We start from the raw sequence: 19608 nt of genomic DNA, 5'->3' as shown, positions 1-19608 counted from the left end.
ACTAAAAAAAAACAACAAAAAAAAACTGACCATCACTCCAACACACAAGATGGCCGCCCCCATGTGGACACAAAATGGCTGCCACAAGATGGCCGGCAGGGGAGGGCAGTTGGGGGTGACCAGGCCGGCAGGGGAGGGCAGTTGGGGGTGACCAGGCTGGCAGGGGAGGGCAATCGGGCCGGCAGGGGAGCAGGTAGGCGTCGATCAGGCAGGCAGGCAGGCGAGTGGTTGGAGCCAGCAGTCCTGGATTGTGAGAGGAATGTCGGTGGATTGGGCCTAAACAGGCAGTCGGACATCCCTTGAGGGGTCCCAGATTGGAGAGGTTGTAGGCAGGGCTGAGGGACAGCCCCCCCACCCCATGCACGAATTTCGTGCACTGGGCCTCTAGTCTATATATGTAAAAGCCTAAGTGACCGTTAGGATGAACGACCGGAACGACCGGTTGATCAGTCACTATGATGCACACTGACCACCAGGGGGCAGATGCTTAATGCAGGAGCTGCCCCCTGGTGGTCAGTGCACTCCCACAGGGGGAGCGCGACTCAGCCAGAAGCCAGGCTCATGGCAGGTGAGCACAGCTGCAGTGGCGGGAGTCTCTCCCGACTCCACAGCAGTGCTACCAAGTGGTGGCGGGAGGCGGAAGGGGCCAGCATGAGCGCAAGCAGCGCAGGGCTGGCTCAGGCTCCACCCTGGATGCCTGCCGCTTGGCACCTGTGGAGATTGGGCCTAAACCAGCAGTCAGACATCCCCCAAGGGGTCCCACATTGTGAGACAGTGCAGGCCAGGCTGAAAGCCTTTCTCCCCTATGCACGAATCCATGCACCGGGTCTCTAGTATTACATAAATATAACGTCTAAGCAACCATTCAACCAGTAACTATAATGCACACTGACCACTAGGAGGCAGACGCTCAATGCACAGGCATGGAAACATGGAACAGACTGATGAATCTCAGAGGGAAGGGGTAAGGGGGAGGGCGGGAAAAGATTAACCAAAGATCTTATATGCATACTAGAGGTCCGGTGCACAAATTTGTGCACCGGTGGGGTCCCTCGGCCTGGCCTGCGGGGATAAGGCCAAAACCAGCAGTCTAACATCCCCTGAGGGGTCCCGGATTGCAAAAGGGCTCAGGCCAGGCTGAGGGACCCCACTGGTGCACATGCACCGGGCCTCTAGTATTACATAAACTTATGGAAAAACAGTGGCAGGATTTGAGAGGACTAACTCTAATTTCAAAAGAAGTTCTACTATGGGTAAAATACTATCAAACAGCATCACATGCTACAGAGAAATTGTTTGTGAAAGGAAAAGTCAACTGATGCAACAGACTTCATTGTTGTCTCATTTTAAGAAATTGCCACAGCCACCCCAACTTCAGCAACCCACACCCTCATTGTCAGCAGCCATTATTATCAAGACAAGACCCTTCACCAGCAAAAGGAATTTGACTCACGAAAGGCTCAGATAATTGTTAGCATTTTTAAACAATAAAGTATTTGTAAATTAAGATATGTAAATTTTTAGACATAATGGTACTGTACACTTTGACTACAGTATAGTACAAACATAACTTTTATATGCACTAGAAAACCAAAAAAAGTATGTGACTTTTATTGCAATATTCACTTTATTGCAATGATCTAGAATAGAACCCACATATCTCTGAGGCATGTCTATAAGCTCTAAAAGGAATACTAATGATATAGTTTAAATCAGCTTAAGAAAAAAGTTGAAAATATTCTTAAAATGACATTTTACCAAAATAATCCCCTAGTCTCCCATACAACCCTTTTTCTAGCTCCTTTGTTCTCAAAGGCAAACATCTGCCTATGGTAATCAGCCAATATGCAGCAAGTCTGAATTCTGTCTTATTACTAAACAACTTCAAGAGAATGGCAACAGAACTATTATAAGACATTATAAAAAGCCACATGAGAGCTCTGAGTATCTACTCAAACTAAAAAGTGGCTCTGAAGAAACAATTATTTTGAAGCTCCTCTACATTTATATAGTAACCAATTTAAGGACATTTTGTAACACCGAGATTTTTTTTAAAAAATCAAAGAATCTTAGCAAAGAAATCTAAAAATGACAAACATGTACACAGAAAAATTTTTGCATACAAAACTGTTAAATATTTGTGGCTGACAGAATTTTCAACTATAATGATATACATAGGACTCAATTTTCAACTGGCAATAGGTACACTCATTCTTTATGTTCAGTGGGTGCTGAAACATAAATATTCAGTTGACTCTTGACTAATGGGGGGATTAGGGACACCAAACACCTGCTCCCAACCTACAACTTGAGTTGACCCTCTGTATATGTAGATTCCCAAATATGGATCGCAATACTACTGTTGATTCACAGTTGTTTTACCCAAGGATGCGAAATCTGGTGATAAGTAGGTTATGCTTATTGAAAAATATCTGTGTATGTGTGGACCCACACTGTTCAAACCCATCAAGGATGAACAGTAATATCTCTCAGCACCATTTAAAATATCAACAATGGAAATAAAGTTATTTTTGGTCTCCTGAGTTTGAAGGGCAAGAAAAGCCACATTAATAAGAAAGAGTGCAGAGTGTAAGTAGTGGAAGTTTACTCACTGATCTCAGAGTATCTAGTTTATATTTTTGGTCTTGTCACCGTACCATTGAATGCTTTCAACCAGGTAATTTTACATTTAATTCCAACTATGTAAATTTAAAAAAAGTGAGGTCCAGGCTTAACTCCCCTGGGTTTCTTTACATACATACAAAACAAGGACAATATTAAATAGCTAGCCTATCTAATGGGTTAGATTAAATGAGACAAAAAAAGAAGTCATCTGAATGGTATCAATGAAAATGCCCCACCTTCCTAAGGGCTAAAGTGAAAACCATGATTCTAATTTTAATAATGTAAGAATTATACTTTTTCAAGAATGAAAAGAAGAGCATTAATCCTGGCCACAGCACTTTGCCTACATTTATGTTATGGTAAAACCACGTTAGAATCACTGGATAAATGGAACTGGTTTTGACAAGTTCAAATCTGACAAAAGAATACTTTTCAATGATTTCATCACTATTATGTTACACAACACTATTTTCTACTATAAACTATAAATTCAGAAAAGCTATGCAACAAAAAGAGAGCAAAGCCCTAACAAATGTGACAAGCAAATCTGACCATCCAGGAATTTTCTGTATAGCATCTCCTTGGCATGAAGGTGAATAGAAATAGATATTTGTACTAGTAATTGTGATCATTCTACCTTGAATACGACTGACTGCAGAAGGAAGTTATTCTAGTGCTTCTCCTCTGAGATATCTTAGAAATCTTTCCTGTTCCTAAGCAGAATTTATAACAGCAGCTACATAAATATCTTTAATAAAGGAAAACAATGTAGTTAAAACTGCTTTGTTTCTTAAAAAGGAAAAGAATTATTACAAAGTTTATAGGGAAGGAATGCATACTACAGGAAGCACCATGACACAGTTTTGCTCTGAGAATATAAGTAAAGCTAATGAGAAAGCACAGAGCACCATGCCTCATACACAGTGCATGCATCAAAGTTGAAGCTGCATTATACACTAAATTGGCCACCAGATGGCATGACAATTCCAAAATCTTCGAAGGGAGACTAATAGTTACCAGTTTTCCAAATGAATTAGTACCAGTGTGCCTTTTGATTTAAAACCAAAATTTGAAGTTAACATTTTCATGTAATTTCACTTTATCCACTTTATGAAGTAGTTATAGAGAAAAGAGACTTCTATATGCAATTATCAATTTTAATCCCTAAAAGTACCAATTTTCTGATATGGACTATGGAGAAAAAATCTAATCATCTTACAACTATTTTATTTTAAAGTATGAAAGGATCTTACTCATTTCATAAGTAAGGAAACTATCGCGAGGAAATGTAAAGAAACTTGGAAAAGCTCACACTGTTAATAGCAGCAATAATTAAACTAAATCTAAGTTTTTATTTCTATTACAGGGTTCTTTTCACTACTCAAAAAAGTATAATTTTAAAAAGTCAAACCATTTATTTCTGACCTTATATGCAAGGTCAGACTTCAGTCACAGACCTCACTTGTCTCCTTCCAATGTGTTCAGATAAACCTTAGTGGTAAAACTTGATTTCAACAGCCTTCAGATCTTTAGATCATTAAAATAAAGCAACCAACCAATACCAAAACCAAAACCAAACCCCTGGCAAAACAAATCCAACTGACTTAGTTTCTGTCATTATTATCTTACTAAAAGAATATTATAACGGGACATTTCCCCACATCAATTTTTTTTTTTCATTCTTCAAATGTTATCTCTGCAAATTTGCCTATTTCTTTTCCTTTATCACTTACATTAAAAAAACAAACTCCACCTATTAAAGGCAATCATTTTATAGTATGAAAGCTATATAATCTGACTAGGAGTTTTCCTTGAACCACAGATAATATAGCAGGGTAATACAATTTCAAAAATAAAATAAGATGCCCTACCTAAAATAACCTTTACCATCATCTTCTTTTATTTCTAAAGATACAGATGCCCTACCTAAAATAACCTTTACCATCATCTTCTTTTATTTCTAAAGACACAGAGAAGGTAAAGATGTCACTGTCAGGAGTCTGGGGTGCAGCAGTGGCTGAAAGTGGGGTCTGCTTGGCAGAACGGCGGAAGGCAGTGGCAAAACTGTAGAGTATCCGGCTTACCTACAACCAGACATGTTAGAAAACAGGCTGTTATCACAGGAAATAAAATACTTTTATTAAGACTGAAAGTTACCTATTTTGTCAGGGAGAATAATTCCTTTATTTCTATTGACTTCTTTTTTATAATTATTCTTTAATTTCAGATTATTGAGGTATAAGTGACATAAAATTCTAAGATATTTAAAGTATGTACTATGGTAATTTGATATATCTATACATTGTGAAACCCCAATGATGAATTAACACATCCATGTCATCTTTCCCCCATCCCTTGGTGAGACCATTTAAGTTCTACTCTCCTAAAAAATTTTAATTGTAACCCTGGCCGGTTTGGCTCAGTGGATGGAGCGTCGGCCTGCGGACTCAGGGGTCCCGGGTTCGATTCCAGTCGGGGGCATGTGCCTTGGTTGTGGCGCGTCCCTAGTGGGGGGGTATGCGGGGGGGGGGGGGGGGGCGGGGCAGCTGATCGATGTTTCCCTCTCATCATCAATGTTTCTGGCTCTCTGTCCCTCTCCCTTCCTCTCTGTGAAGAATCAGTGACATATATTTAAGAAAAAGGAAAAAGGGGGGAAAAATTTTAATTGTACAATGCAGAGTTATCACCTATAGTCACCATGATATGCATTAGACCCTCAAATTTTATTCATGCAAGTTTGTTCTCATTTACCAACCTCTCCCTATTTCCCTTAGCCCCCAGGCAATCTCTCTTCTACTCTGTTTCTATGAGTTTGACTTTTTTGTTATTTAGATTTCCTATTGACATCTTTTGGTAAATAAAAGTAAGTACAAAAGTTTAGCTCTAAAATAATCGTTTGCAAATGTGTCATTGCTGGAACCAAGATGCCAATTTAACCCAGCCAAGAAGCAGCCAACTGGTCTCCTCTGACACTCTCAGCAACAAGGTTTTGGTTAACCTACCTTTTAGCTCATTCATATTTCTGTCCATAAGGCTGGAATAAACAAAACACTTGCAGAGAATTTCATTTGGTTCATAAGTGACCATAATAAATACTGCAATCATTTCAACACAGTGAAGGTACAGGTGAAATTTCATTTGCAAACAGTATTTGCTTAAGGACTTACAGCTTCTTGTATTTCACATCGGAAGACATGTATCCTAAAGAGCTCTGCATTGTAATGACTTTCAGTGAAAGCAAAACAGTCACTTTCAGGAGTTCCATCATGTCCTCTGACACAGAAGAGGATTTTGTAGATAGGATAGTTTGCTATTTCAGTGTTTGTCTGAGGATCTAAGAGTCTGTCCAGAAAAAAATATATAAAAAGATTAGAGGGATTATGGACTATTTTCACTATATCTATATTATGATTTAAGACTCATCTTTCTAGCAGGAAGTTCATATATACCTTTTGTGGAATTAGCTAACTGCATTAATTTTAAGTCTTGATAATTAAGTCATATATGGATTCCTAAAGTTATTGATTACATAATTTCATTATATTAAAACTACATAATCCCCATATTTTAGGGAGGCAATCAGGAAGGCATAAATAATATCAGTAAGTACATATGTTTCTTATATACCCTGTAACTAAAAACAAGAACAATGAGTAAATTAGTCTTATCAGAATTATTAAAGATGTGCTTCTCATTCTCTCCTAAAAGAATGACCTACTCTGCTTTCTTATCTACTAGAGGCCTGATGCACGAAATTCGTGCAAGAGATTCAGCCAAAAAAGAAAAAAAAGAGATTCAGCCCTCGCAGCCCCAGCCAGCCCTCGCAGCCTCTCACAGCCTTGGCTGGCCCTCGCAGCACCGGCTTCATCTGAAAGGTCATCTGGAAGGTCATCTGGAAGGTTGTTTGGTTGTTTGGTCTAATTAGCATATTAGTTTTTATTATATAGGACAATAATAAAAGCATGATATGCTAATTATACTAGCCGTCATTGGGGACAAAGCTAGGGCCAGAGGGAAGCCTGAGTCCCGGGTGCATGCTGGCAGCAGGAGTGAAGCCCGGGCCCTGGGTGTCAGAGGGAAGCCGGTGCTGGCAGCCGGGGGAAGGAAGACCTACTCTTGCACGAAATTCCTGCATCAGGCCTCTAGTCCTATCTAATAAAAGAAAAACATGGTAATTGGCGTACGACCGCTACCCTTCCCATTGGCTAATCAGGGTGATATGCAAATTAACTGCCAGCCAAGATGGCGGCCGGCAGCCTGGCAGCTTGAAACTAACATGAGGGTTGCTTGCTTCAGTAACGGAGGAAACCAACGTTCCCCGCCTGCCTTGCCAGCCTCTGAGCTTACAGTTTAAGAAACATTGTAACAAATATAGAAGCTAAACAAAACCCCAGAAACCTGCTTTCAGCGAGCCCGGGATCTCAGAGCTGGAGTTATACACTGTCTCTATTATAGAACCAAAACAAACCAGATACCTTCTTTCAGCAGCAGAGGCCTCAGAGCTGGAGCCAGAGCTAAAGCTGGCCCAGAATAAAAAAGAAAAAAGAAAAAAAGGAGCAGTTGGGAGCTTCAGTCGGCCTGAAAACAGCCCTCAGCCCCTCACCCAGACTGGCCAGGCACCCCAGTGGGGACCCCCACCCTGAAGGGTATGTTACCAGCTGCAAGCAGCCATCATCCCCTCACCCAGGCTGGCCAGGCACCCCAGTGGGGACCCCCACCCTGATCCAGGACACCCTTCAGGGCAAACCAGCCAGCCCCACCCGTGCACCAGGCCTCTACCCTATATAGTAAAAGGGTAATATGCCTCCCAGCACCAGCATCAGCGTGTCAGGGGGCAGCGCCCAAACCCCCTGATCGCCCTGCGACTCTGTGTGTGACAGGGGGTGGGGCCACAAGCTCCCTATCGGTCCTGCTCTGTTCCTGACAGGGGAAGGCACCCAAACCCCCTGATCAGCCCTGCTCTGTGCCTGATTGGGGGAGCTCCCCAACCCCCTGATCGTCCTGCGGCTCTGTGTGTGACAGGGTGCGGCGCCTCAACCCCCTGATCGGCCCTGCTCTGTGTGTGACAGGGTGCGGTGCCCAACCCCTCCACCCCCCCCACGGGCCTTGCTCTGTGTGTGACAGGGTAGAGCCATAACCTCCCCATCGGCCCTGCCCTGAGTGTGAGAGTGGCAGCGCCCCAACCACCTGATCGGCCCTGCTCTGTGGGTGATAGAGGGCGGCGCCCTAACACCCCCAACCCCACGGGCCCTGCTCTGTGTGTGATGGGGTAGAGCCATAACCTCCCCATTGGCCCTGCCCTGAGTGTGACAGTGGTGGCGCCCCAACCCCCTGATCGGCCCTGTTCTGTGGGTGATAGAGGGCAGCGCCCCAACCCCCTGATCCGCCCTGCCCTGAGTGTGACAGGGGGCGGTGCCCCAACTCCCCTATCGGCCCTACTCTGTGAGTGACAGGGGGGAGCTCCTCAACCCCCTGATCGGCCCTGCTCTGTGCATGACAGGGGGGAGCTACCGAACCCCCTGATTGACCCTGCTCTGTGCGTGACAGGGTACGGAGCCCCAACCCTGATTGGCCCTACTCTGTGCATCACAGGATACGGAGCCCCAACCCCCCTGATGGGCCCTGCTCTGTGCGTGACGGGGTGGCGCCGCAACCTCCCCATCGACCCTGCCTTGAGTGTGACAGGGGGTGGTGCCCCAACTCCCCAATCGGCCCTACCCTGAGCGTGACTGAGGGTGGCATCGCAACCTCCCAATCCACCCTGCTCTGTGCATGACAGGGGAAGGCGCCCCAACTCCCCAATCGGCCCTGCTCTGAGCCCGACCAGGGGCTGCACCTAGGGATTGGGCCTGCCCTCTGCCACCCGGGATCAGGCCTAAGCCAGCAGGTCGTTATCTCCTGAGGGGTCCCAGACTGCAAGAGAGCACAGGCTGGGCTGAGGGACCCCTCCCCACAAATTTTTGTGCACCAGGCCTCTAGTTTAAAATAAAAAGCTAGTGTGTTTGTCAGTGTAAAACACGTTCTTTTGACTTACGACAAATAAAGGGAGAGAGACTGTACAGAATGTTAACACTTAAGAAAAAAAATCATTATTAAAAATTTTTAAATGCCATGTATTGCCCTAGCTGGTTTAGCTCACTGGATACAGCGTCGGCCTGGGGCAACTGAAGGGTCCCAGGTTCAATTTTGGTCAAGGGCATGTACCTTGATTGCAGGCACATCTCCAGTAGGGGGTGTGCAGGAGGCAGCTGATCAATGCTTCTCTCTCATCGATGTTTCTAACTCTCTATCTCTCTCCCTTCCTCTCTGTAAAAAATCAATAAAATATAGTTTAAAAATAAAAATAAAAGTAAATAAAATGCCATTCATTGAAAATCAAAGAAAGGTCATTCATTCATGAAATATTTATGTGATACCTACAACATTCCAGGCTCTGTTCTGAGCACTGAGGAGACAACTATAAAAGGACTAAAAAGAAACTATGCCATTTCAACAATATGCAGGGGCATCTTTTGGGAAGGCCTGTGCATAATGGAAATCTGTAAAAGGGGAACTAATCCAAGTTCAAAGGCACTTTGATAAAACTCTAACTCTGGCTGAATAGCTCAGTTAGTTAGGGCATCATCCTGATACGCCAAGGCTGCAGGTTCAATCTCTGGTCAGGCACATATAAGAAGCAACCAATGAATGAAAAATAAGTAGAGCAACAAATATGTTTTGGTTTTTTTTCTCTCTCTTCCCCTCCCTTCCTCTCTCTCTCTAAAATCAATTAAAAAACATTTTTTAAACTCCGAAAAACAGGACAAGAGAAACTGGTTTTCTTATATCTTTACAGAATTAAAATAGAACAAAGTATAACTTCAGTCAGGGAAACGACTACAGACTTAGAAGCATATAGAAATGAGTGCTAAAGAAATTTTATTAGAAGACCAGGAGAGTATTATGCTAAGAGAAATAAGCCAGCAGAGAAAGACACGTATCACATGACCTCACTCATATGCAGAATCTAAAGAACAAAATAAACTGATGAACAAAATAGATCCAGAGACACAGAAACAGGGAACAGACAGGTGAATTTGACAGAGAAGGCAGGGGTGGTTGGGTGGGAAGAAATTAACCAAAGAACTTAAACGCACACATATGCATAACCTATGCACACAGACAATAATGTGGTGAAGGCCTGAGCCAGTGGTGCTTTAGAGGGGGTCAGTGAGAGAAAAACAGGGACATCTGTAATACTTTCAACAATGAAATTTAAAAATTTTTAAAAACTTAAGAAGAAAAGTTTTATATCAGCCCTGGTCAGCACAACTCAGTGGTTGGAGTGTCGGCTGGTGCACCCAAGGGTCGTGGGTTAGATTTCTGGTCACGGGCACATACCAGGTTGCAGGTTCAACCCCTGGTGATGGTCAGGGCATGCAGGAGGCAACAATCCATGTTTCTCTCACATCAAAGTTTCTTTCTCTGTCTCTATCTCTTTCTCCCTCCCTTCTACTCTCTCTAAAAAATATATATATCAATGAAAAAATGTCCTTGGGTGAAGATTAACAACAAAAGTTCCATATTAATAAATATAACTAAAATTAGGATTTGTGAAATCGTTCTTTAAATACTCCAAGAAAAATTACATATGCAGATTTTTGAAATTTTGAATAATTAACTTACTTCTATCCCCATACAACTACAACTCTACTAACATGAAAAGCCAAAATGCTTCTGAGGGTCATGATATAAAACTAAGTGAAGAAAGCATGTTACAAGATGGTATGTATATTTCTATTGTTAAAAAGTTTGATTCTAATAGTTCTATTAAGTATACATGCATATATATGTAGTTATATACACACATATATAAACATATACACATACAAACACACAAAGAGGGTCTTGATAAACTAAGATGTAACTGTGTTTATTAATAGAAATAGAATTGAGTATTTTCCTGAATTTTTGCTTATTTATGTTTTCTGATTTTTCTGAAATCAGGGGGAAATGTTATTTTATTTTAGCTGTGTTCATCTGATTATTTAGAATTCTGCATTTAGCTAGTTTCTATAGATATTTGTTGTTATTGATTCTATAAAAATGTAGAATATAGTTAGTATAAAAATAGCCATTTCTAGAGACTTTTCTGGGCCTCAGTCTCACCGTCATAAAAATTAAGAAACTGGCCCAGCCAGTGTGGCTCAGTGGTTGCGCATTGACCTATGAATCAGGAGGTCACCGTTCCAATTCCCAGTCAGGGCACATGCCTGGGTTATGGGTTCAATCTCCAGTGTGGGGTGTGCAGGAGATAGCCAATCAATGATTCTCTCTCATCACTGATGTTTCTATCTCTCCCTTCCTGCCTGATATCAATAAAAATATTTTTTTTTAAATTAAGAAACTGTACTGGAATAGTTAATATTTACCAACAGGTTTTTGTAATTTCCAAAATCAGCATTAAACTCCCTATTGAACTAATATGTCAAGCTAGTATTTGCACTGGGGGAACACGGAAAACATAAATTGTTAGGCAGACTCTCATGTCAACATATTTCAATTAACCTACAAACATTTACATTTCTAATGTTCTACACACTAGTGGTCGCCAATCTTTTGGACCTCACGGACCACCAGTAGTCCACGGACCACCGGTTGACGACCGCTGCTACACACAACTGGAGTAGAGAAGAGTATAAAAATACTGTTCAAACAAGTGACTATTTTTCGTAAGGGTCACAATACTTGGAAGACATGATAACTTAAGTGCCAGAGAACTGAACAATACATGAATAAATGTTCTTGTCTTTTGACTGTTTATTTCTAAAACTACAGGTCAGAAGTCTGATCAACTGTTACAAATACTTCAAGAGGCTGGTCTTACCTCACAGTTCCCTCAGACACATTTGGCACTGATAGGGTTACATCCAGTGAAATCTGACACTGGCTTCTTAAGATGGACATCATCCTTAAGGCTTCCACTTCACTCCGGGGAGCATTGACTGAGGCACAGCCTAAGTAAGTTAGCTTGCTAAAGACCACACTGTCCTCATCAGCCACTGGTGTGAAAGGACTTGACCCTTCAGAATCTGAAAGAAATGATAATAAGGTGGTTAATTTTGTTTGATATTTTGTTGAATATGAAATCCAAGTAAAAATATACAAGTTATATTTAGGTTTGAAAATTAAGTACTAATGAGATAATATTCCATTGCTCCAAAAGAAGTGCCCATTAAAGCCAGAAATCTCACACTAGAACTGTCACTAACACCAAAATTTTCAGTTACTGCTGTATTGTCAATCCCGAGTCTAAAAGGTGGCCTGAGATTCAGATCCAATTTAACTTTCTGCTTCGCATTTGTTTTGACTTTGTTGTTTACACTTAGGAGAAAACAAAACAAACAAACAAAATAACCCTTTAGTATTTCACCCCTCTGAAAAATCCCATCTGTCTTCTTTCTAATCTGCACTGTTATAATTATTTCTCTCACTCATCATCTTAGCCACTTTATTAAGTTCTCTCAATCCCCTTGCTCTCCCTTTCCCAATAAACATCTGCAGTTTTAACACCAATGCGCCTTTCTAATTGCCCTTTTCCTCCTGCAGCTTTTTTTCAATTTGGCAGCTATGCCCACAGAGCTATAACATAGGCCTACAGCAAACATCTCTCACCAAGCTTTACTCCTCCATTTGTTCAACACTGTACACAAACTCCTCTTTTAATCATCCTGAAGTAAGATTCCCTAATGCCATTTAACTATTTCCCTTTCTTTGGTATAAATGATAGAATGGTACATCTAATTACTTCCCTCATATTCCCCTAAATCTTCAATCTCAATTCTAGAGAACACAGATAATGGTTTTTGCTCACTCTGAATCAAACCTAGAACAGGGTAGACGCTCAAATATTAAAAACAATAACCTTCAGTAATGTAAGCAATGCAGCAATCCTAACCTCCTTGTCCAGGTTGCACTGGCAGGCTCATCTCTGGTTTTTGGAGCCCTACTAATGGCACAGGGTTAATGGTGGATGAAGCTGAGAGCGGATTAGAAAGAGGCCCATCTCCTTCGCCATCCAGTTGCGACCTTTCCACAAGCTCCTTTTCCCCTGGCTGGTCGTCCATTGGAGGATCCATTAGCACATCTGCCAACTCTTTTTGCAGCTGCTGCTCACTTCCATTCCCTATAATCTAAGGGTCACAAATACATGCAATCAGCGAAGTGAGAGAGGCCAGGTCTGATTCAAATGGGTCTGCATCTAGAGAAAAGTCAGCTTTTCTTTTGATACAAAGATATTTTCTGAAATATTTTTTAATAGAATAAATCAAGATCTGCAATAAATAAAAGCTGCAACTGCCCTCTTAATTCATTATTTTTTTCATGAAAAAGTTTAATGGCTTTGAGACTAATACCCAGAAATACATGTGAATAGTCTATTAATGTTATTAAAAATTTTCTACAATGTCCTAAACTAACAATGAAAAGATTTCTAATTTTACTGTCTGGTGAAAAACAAAGCTGTTGAGAGGAATATCCTTAGCAGCTCCCCTTATTGTTAAGAAAAAGGAAACTGTGTTTGCTTCCAGAAGTTATCAATAGACACATTACTTATTAGGTAATAAAATTTCCCATGTATTTTACCACTCCTGCTGTAAGTACATCTCTTATATTTCTGAGGAAGACTTCTCTGATATAAACAAGTTCTTAAAGTTATGAGACACTTGAATAAAGCAATCTTTCTTTCCCTAATATGTTTCTTCTAATATGTATAAAATGTTCCTGAGAAACAGAAGCAATCCATTTTAATAATGTCAAGTATTTTTCTAGAGTCATGATGGTTTATTATTAGTTGCTCAACAAGGAAGCAAACAAGAACAAAATCAAGTGGAGCTTACCCAATGCTAAAGAAATCCACAGTGACAAAACCCAGTATGGACATTAAATGCTTATTCAAGAAAAAATTTTAAAGAATTAATTTAGGAAAAGGAAAGTCATGATGAAAACAAGGTGGCTGATTTGGAGGCTTTCTGAAGATTAAACCCTGACAAAATGTTAAAAGAGGTGGGACTAAGAGACTGTTAGAGAATGAGGTCTTCCCAGTAGAATCAACACAGAAGTTGGGAAGCAAAATTTCAGTTAACAGAGGTACCTCTGGACTATCGAGGAACCCAGTTCAAACATCTTTCATAACTTACAAACTTCAAGTCCCTTTGGCTATAAATTATGATTGAGAAACAGTCTTAAGTCCTTTTTGCTGACATTTTCCTAAGGAAATTCTAACGTATCAGCCACTCCTGCCTTGGAAATAAGAGCCAGACAGATGTTCAGCCTCTTAGCTTCAATTACACACAGGTCTGTTCCGGTGAACTTCATTTTATGTTTACAGTCACTGCTAATAGAACTACAAGTGGTTCAAGTCAAGTAATTTTAATTTTTGCTTATGTCTGATCCTACTCCTTCACAACTGGAATCAAAATTCTTTTTTCAGAAATTGTGTTTTCAAAAGCACCTAGAAAACAAACTAGAAATTAGTTTCAATTAACCTCTTATACTTTCAGAAATACTGAATCACCAGAGGTAAATAAAAGATAACCAAATTGCATCCACACTGTTTTCTAAGGGAAGGAGAATGAACATCGAAGGACAGTTAAGCTGTGGACAGGTAGCTCAGTTAGTTAGAGCATCGTCTCGATATGCCAAGGTTGTGGGTCCAATCCCCAGTCAGAGCATATACAAGAATCAACCAATGAATGCATAAATGATTGGAACAACAAATCAATGTTTCTCTCTCCTTTCTCTCTCTAAAATCAATAATAATAAAAAAAGAACAGTGCAGAGCTTCCTAAAAACAGATGAAGATATTAGATTCCATGTTTAAGAAATTAGTAATTATAACTCAGGAAGCAATCATTAAAAGAACAACCTAATTAGAAAGAAGACATTTTACATGCTATGAAGGATTTTGTTCTTTTCAAAATAGGATATACTATGACTAAAACTCAAGTTTTCTGTTATATTAGCTGCCTATATTGTAATACATTCGCCAATCATGAAAATATACCTAAACCTGAAAGAAAATATTTATATGTTTACCTTTTGTGTTTAAACATGTGTATTTTGCATTCTTCCCTCGTTTATAAAGTATATAAACATTAATAACTGCCTTCTATTACCTTAACTCATTTTTAAAGGCTAAGAATATGTACACACGAAATTTGGTTTTTAAAAGCTGCTTAAAAATAGCAACCTAACATAAGCCTTAATAATTAGGTCCAATACAGCACTCAACAATTATCATGTTATATCACTTGTCAACCTTTAATCCAATTTCAAAATTACTACCTGTAAAATTATAATATACATATTTATAATATACATACTTAAATCAATTAAGGTGTTTTTTTAAAGATAGTCCATTAATCTTTCCTAGGTATACAGGGAAACAGCCTTCCAAGATTTCAAATGCTGCCCTGCATCCGTCACCTAGAGAACTTGTTAAAACACAAACTGTTGGGCCCTAACAGAATTCCAAATCAGTTAAGTCTGGGGTGGGCTCGATAATTTGCATTTTAAAAGTTCCCAGGAGATGGTGATGCTGCTGGTCTGGGAACCAGACTCTAATCACCAACCTTAGATTAACGGTTCTTTAACCATCTATATATATATAAAAAACCAGCGACCAGAACACCGGAATGACTGGTCACTATGACGCAGTGTGGCCAGCCAACTGGCCTGATCGGGGGCAGGACCAGCTGGCCAACCGCCCGCGGCCCCTCCACCCAGCTGGCCCCATCCCAGATTGGGCCCCCTACCCTGGGGGCGGGGCTGACCCGCCCACAGCCCCTCCCCGCCGCAGGCCTGGCGTAATCAGCCCCCATTGAGGTGGGCCCAACGGGCCCCACCCGTGCATGAATTCAAGCACCAGGCCTCTAGTGACTACATAACACAATTACCAATAGTACCAGGGACCATGTTAAATTCAAACACCTGCTCCTCCCTTTGTCCCCTCACTTCGCACTCTGACAACTCATTAGTCTCAGAAGTAGAGCCTGGGCATATGCATGTTTAAGAAATTCCACAGGTGATTTACAAAATAGATAGCAGGTTAGATTAAGCCAGTAGTTTCTTGATGCCTGGTATAGATGAACAACAGCTTAAACAAACCAGCAACTGCTTATCTCTAAACTTTTTGCTATAACAGGAAATAAACCCACAATTAATAGGGCCTTCCGTTCTGTGCTGTCAAAAGCATTCCTAACAGATAACACAATCATCTTTAAATAAATATAATTGCAGTCAATCAAGATTTTGTAATATTAATGAAAGGGCAGACATATAGATCAATGTAACAAAATAGAATCCAGAAATAGATCCACACATATATGGCCAATTGGTTTCAGCAAAGTTGGCAAGGTAAATCAAGGGAGAAAGGTAATAAAACAAAAGGTGCTAGAACAATAATTTGACAACTATACACATGCAAAAACATGAATCACAACCAATACTTCATTTCACATACAAAAATTAATACAAAATTGATCACAGATCTAAACATAAATTCTAAAACTATAAAACTTATAGAAAAAGTAGGAGAAAATCTTTGCAATCTTGGGATACAATTTCTTAGGGCACAAAAAGTATGCATAAAAAAATTGATAAAATGGGTTTTGTCAAAACTATAAATGTCTGCTCAAAAGTTACTGTTAAGACAATGAAGAGAGAAGCCACAGACTTGGAGAAAATATTTGCAAACTATATATGCTATGAAGAATTTATATTCAGAATCTATAGAAAATTCTTATAAGCCAATAATAAGAAAACAAGCAACCCAATTAAAAAAATAGACATTTCACCAAAGATACATGGATGACAAATAAACATATAAAAGAAACTCAGGCCGAACCGGTTTGGCTCGTGGATAGAGCGTCGGCCTGCGGATTCAAGGGTCCCGGGTTCGATTCCGGTCAAGGGCATGTACCTTGGTTGCAGGCACGTCCCCACTGTGGGGCGTGCAGGAGGCAGCTGATCGATCTCTCTCATCGATGTTTCTGACTTTCTATCCCTCTCCCTTCTTCTCTGTAAAAAATCAATAAAATATATTAAAAAAAAAAAAAAAAGAAACTCAGTATCATTAGCCATTTGAAAAAATCAAAACCACAATAGTATGCCTCTATACACCTGTAAGAATGGCTAAAATTAAAACAAAACAATCCTGACAATGCCAAGGGCTGGCAAGGATTAGAGCAACTGAAAAATGCTCATGTATTGCTGGTGGGAAGGCAAAATAGTACAATCACTTTAGCTTGTTTTTTGTAAAACTTTATAAAGTTAAATATATACTCACCATATGACTCCCTCCTAGGTATTTACTGAAGAAGGCTAAAAACATAAGTCTACACAAAGACCTGTGTGCAAATGTTTATAGCAGCACTACTCATAATCACACAAAAACTGAATAAAAAGTAGTATTTATCGACTGGTGAATGGATAAACAAATGCCTATGGCCTCTATACAATAGAATACATCTCAGCAATGAAAAGCAATAAATTACTAATACACACAAAAACAAGGATGAATCTCAAAGGCATTATTCAAAGTAAAATAAGCCAGACACAAAAGGCTGTATGATTCCATTTATATGGCATTCTGGAAAAGGCAAAACTATAGGGACAGAAATAAGACCGTTGGTTGCCAAGGGCTATGAAGGAGGGAAGAGGATTGACTAAAAAGAGGCATAAAGGGACTTTTGGGGTGATGAATATATTCTGCATTTTGACTGTGATGGTGGTGGTGACAAAAAAGTTTACATTCATTCAAGGTCACATAACTAACTATACATCTAAAAGGGTTGAATTTTACTATGTATAAATTTTACCTTAATAAACTTGACTTAAAATAAAACAGGAAGAATATATTGAGGTAGGGGGCAAGGGTGGGATGGGAGAGGTCAATAGGGAAAAAGGGAACATATGTAATACTTTCAACAATAAAGATTTTTAAAAAAAGAATATATTGATCATGCTCTCCCTCCCAGGAGCATACCCGTGCCTTTCCTTCCCCCTCTCACGGCATCGCCTAAACCCTAAGGGACCCAAGTCTTCTAACGGGAACAATGGGCAGTCGCACTTCATCCAGGGCTAACCCTCTGAACCTGTCTCCAAGACTCCCTTTTCTCTGACTTCTCAGTGAGTCACAGCGGCCAGGCCTAGTCTCTCTCTCCTGTTGCTTTTTCTATCCTAGGCCCTTCCTTGTTTCACTGTCCCCAGCTTTAATAAACACTCTCAAAATGAAAATATATATATTAAAAAAGAAGAATATATTGATAGTGTGGGAGGCTATGCATATGTGGAGGCAGGCATTATATGGGAAATCTCTGTACCTTCCTCTAAATTTTATCATAAATCTAAAACAGCTCTACAAAATAGAAAGAAAAAAGAAAAAAAAATGTGGTTTCTACTAACAATGCAATTAAAGGATACAGCTGTTCCTTTTCTTTATCTGTTTTTCAATAGGTGTTCTTCCAGGTTTCTGTTTTTGGTAATAACCTCATTTTATAGACTCTCCTATGCCATCTCACCTCCCCAGGATATATAAATAATCACTAATCTATTCCTACAATCCCTTCCTCAACTATTTATTAGACAGACATCTTCAGCTATACTCCAAACTTATTGCATCAAAACTTAACTCACTGGCCCTAATCAGTTTGGCCTGGTGCAGTGATGGCAAACCTTTTGAGCTCGGCGTGTCAGTATTTTGAAAAACCCTAACTTAACTCTGGGGCCGTGTCACATTTAGAAATTTTTTGATATTTGCAATCATAGTAAAACAAAGATTTATATTTTTGATACTTATTTTATATATTTAAATACCATTTAACAAAGAAAAATCAACCAAGAAAATGAGTTCACGTGTCACCTCTGACACACATGTCATAGGTTCGCCATCACTGGCCTAGTGGATAGAGTGTTGGCCTGCAGACTGAAGGGTCCTGGGTTCGATTCTGGTCAAGGGCATGTACCTTGGTTGCGGGCTCAATCCCCAGTAGGGGTTGTGCAGTAGGCAGCTGATCGATGTTCTCTCTCATCAATGTTTCTCTCTATCCCTCTCCCTTCTTCTCTGTAAAAATTAGAATTGCACTACTATCCACTCAGTTGCCAAATGAAGGATCATGATCATCCTTGACTCCTGTCATTCCCACACTACTCACATCCTCCTGATCCTTGCTCAATTGTGCACATTTTCCTTCTCTCTCTCTGCACAGCTAACACTACATGACAGTGTCTTTTATTTTACACAAGCATACTGCAAAGGTAGTAGTTTCCATGACTCTTTCTCTCTGCTGTGAACTTCCTTAGTGCCATTCAAGTTATAATTGCAAATTCTAGTTCTGATCTAGCATTGCATTATTTTTTAAACCCGTAATGTAAAGCTCAAATTCATATCTACATGCTATGAGTTTTTCACAACTCTGCTCAATCTACTTTTCCATCTCGTATCAGTCATATCAAACTCCTCAACTTTCCCAGGACACATCATAAACTTTCAAGCATCTAGACTTTGCATAGACTCTTTGCTTTCCTGAAAGCCACCCTCTTCTCCTTTGTTTTCTTTAAGACAAAGCTTAAATTCTGTTACCTCCTCCAGGTTTAACTGCTCCCTCCTTAGGAAGTGCTACCATAATATTAGCATACTAGAGGCCCGGTGCACGAAATTCGTGTACTCAGGAAGGGGGATCCCTCAGCCCAGCCTGCACCCTCTCCAATCTGGGACCCGTTGGAGGATGTCCAACTGCTGGTTGTCCCACAGGGATCGGGCCTAAACTGGCAGTCGGACATCCCTCTCACAATCCGGGACTGTGGCTCCCAACCGCTCGCCTGCCTGCCTGATTGCTCCTAACTGCTTCTGCCTGCCAGCCTGATCACCCCCTAACCACTCCCCTGCCAGCCCGATCCATGCCTAACTGCTCCCCTGCTGGCCCGATCGGCCCCAACTGCTCT

At 40.5% G+C, this 19608-nt stretch overlaps 1 protein-coding gene across 1 annotated transcript in view; it reads right to left on the bottom strand.

Moving 5' to 3' along the window:
- RABGAP1 (RAB GTPase activating protein 1) overlaps window positions 1-19608 on the bottom strand; it is a 130542-nt gene that overhangs the window by 83703 nt on the left and 27231 nt on the right. The window contains exons 3-6 of the mRNA XM_081104111.1: window positions 12563-12797; window positions 11492-11696; window positions 5793-5967; window positions 4552-4709 (exon numbers count right to left, since the gene is read on the bottom strand). Of these exons, the coding sequence (XP_080960237.1) occupies window positions 4552-4709; window positions 5793-5967; window positions 11492-11696; window positions 12563-12797 (773 nt within the window). The remainder of the gene's footprint in view (window positions 1-4551; window positions 4710-5792; window positions 5968-11491; window positions 11697-12562; window positions 12798-19608) is intronic.

This window comes from Myotis nattereri, assembly GCF_964212035.1.
Source record: "Myotis nattereri genome assembly, chromosome: 12".
NCBI classification, from domain to species: domain Eukaryota; kingdom Metazoa; phylum Chordata; class Mammalia; order Chiroptera; family Vespertilionidae; genus Myotis; species Myotis nattereri.
The sequence above is the reverse complement of the archived record's forward strand: the minus strand, read 5'-3'. Positions and strand labels throughout refer to the sequence as shown.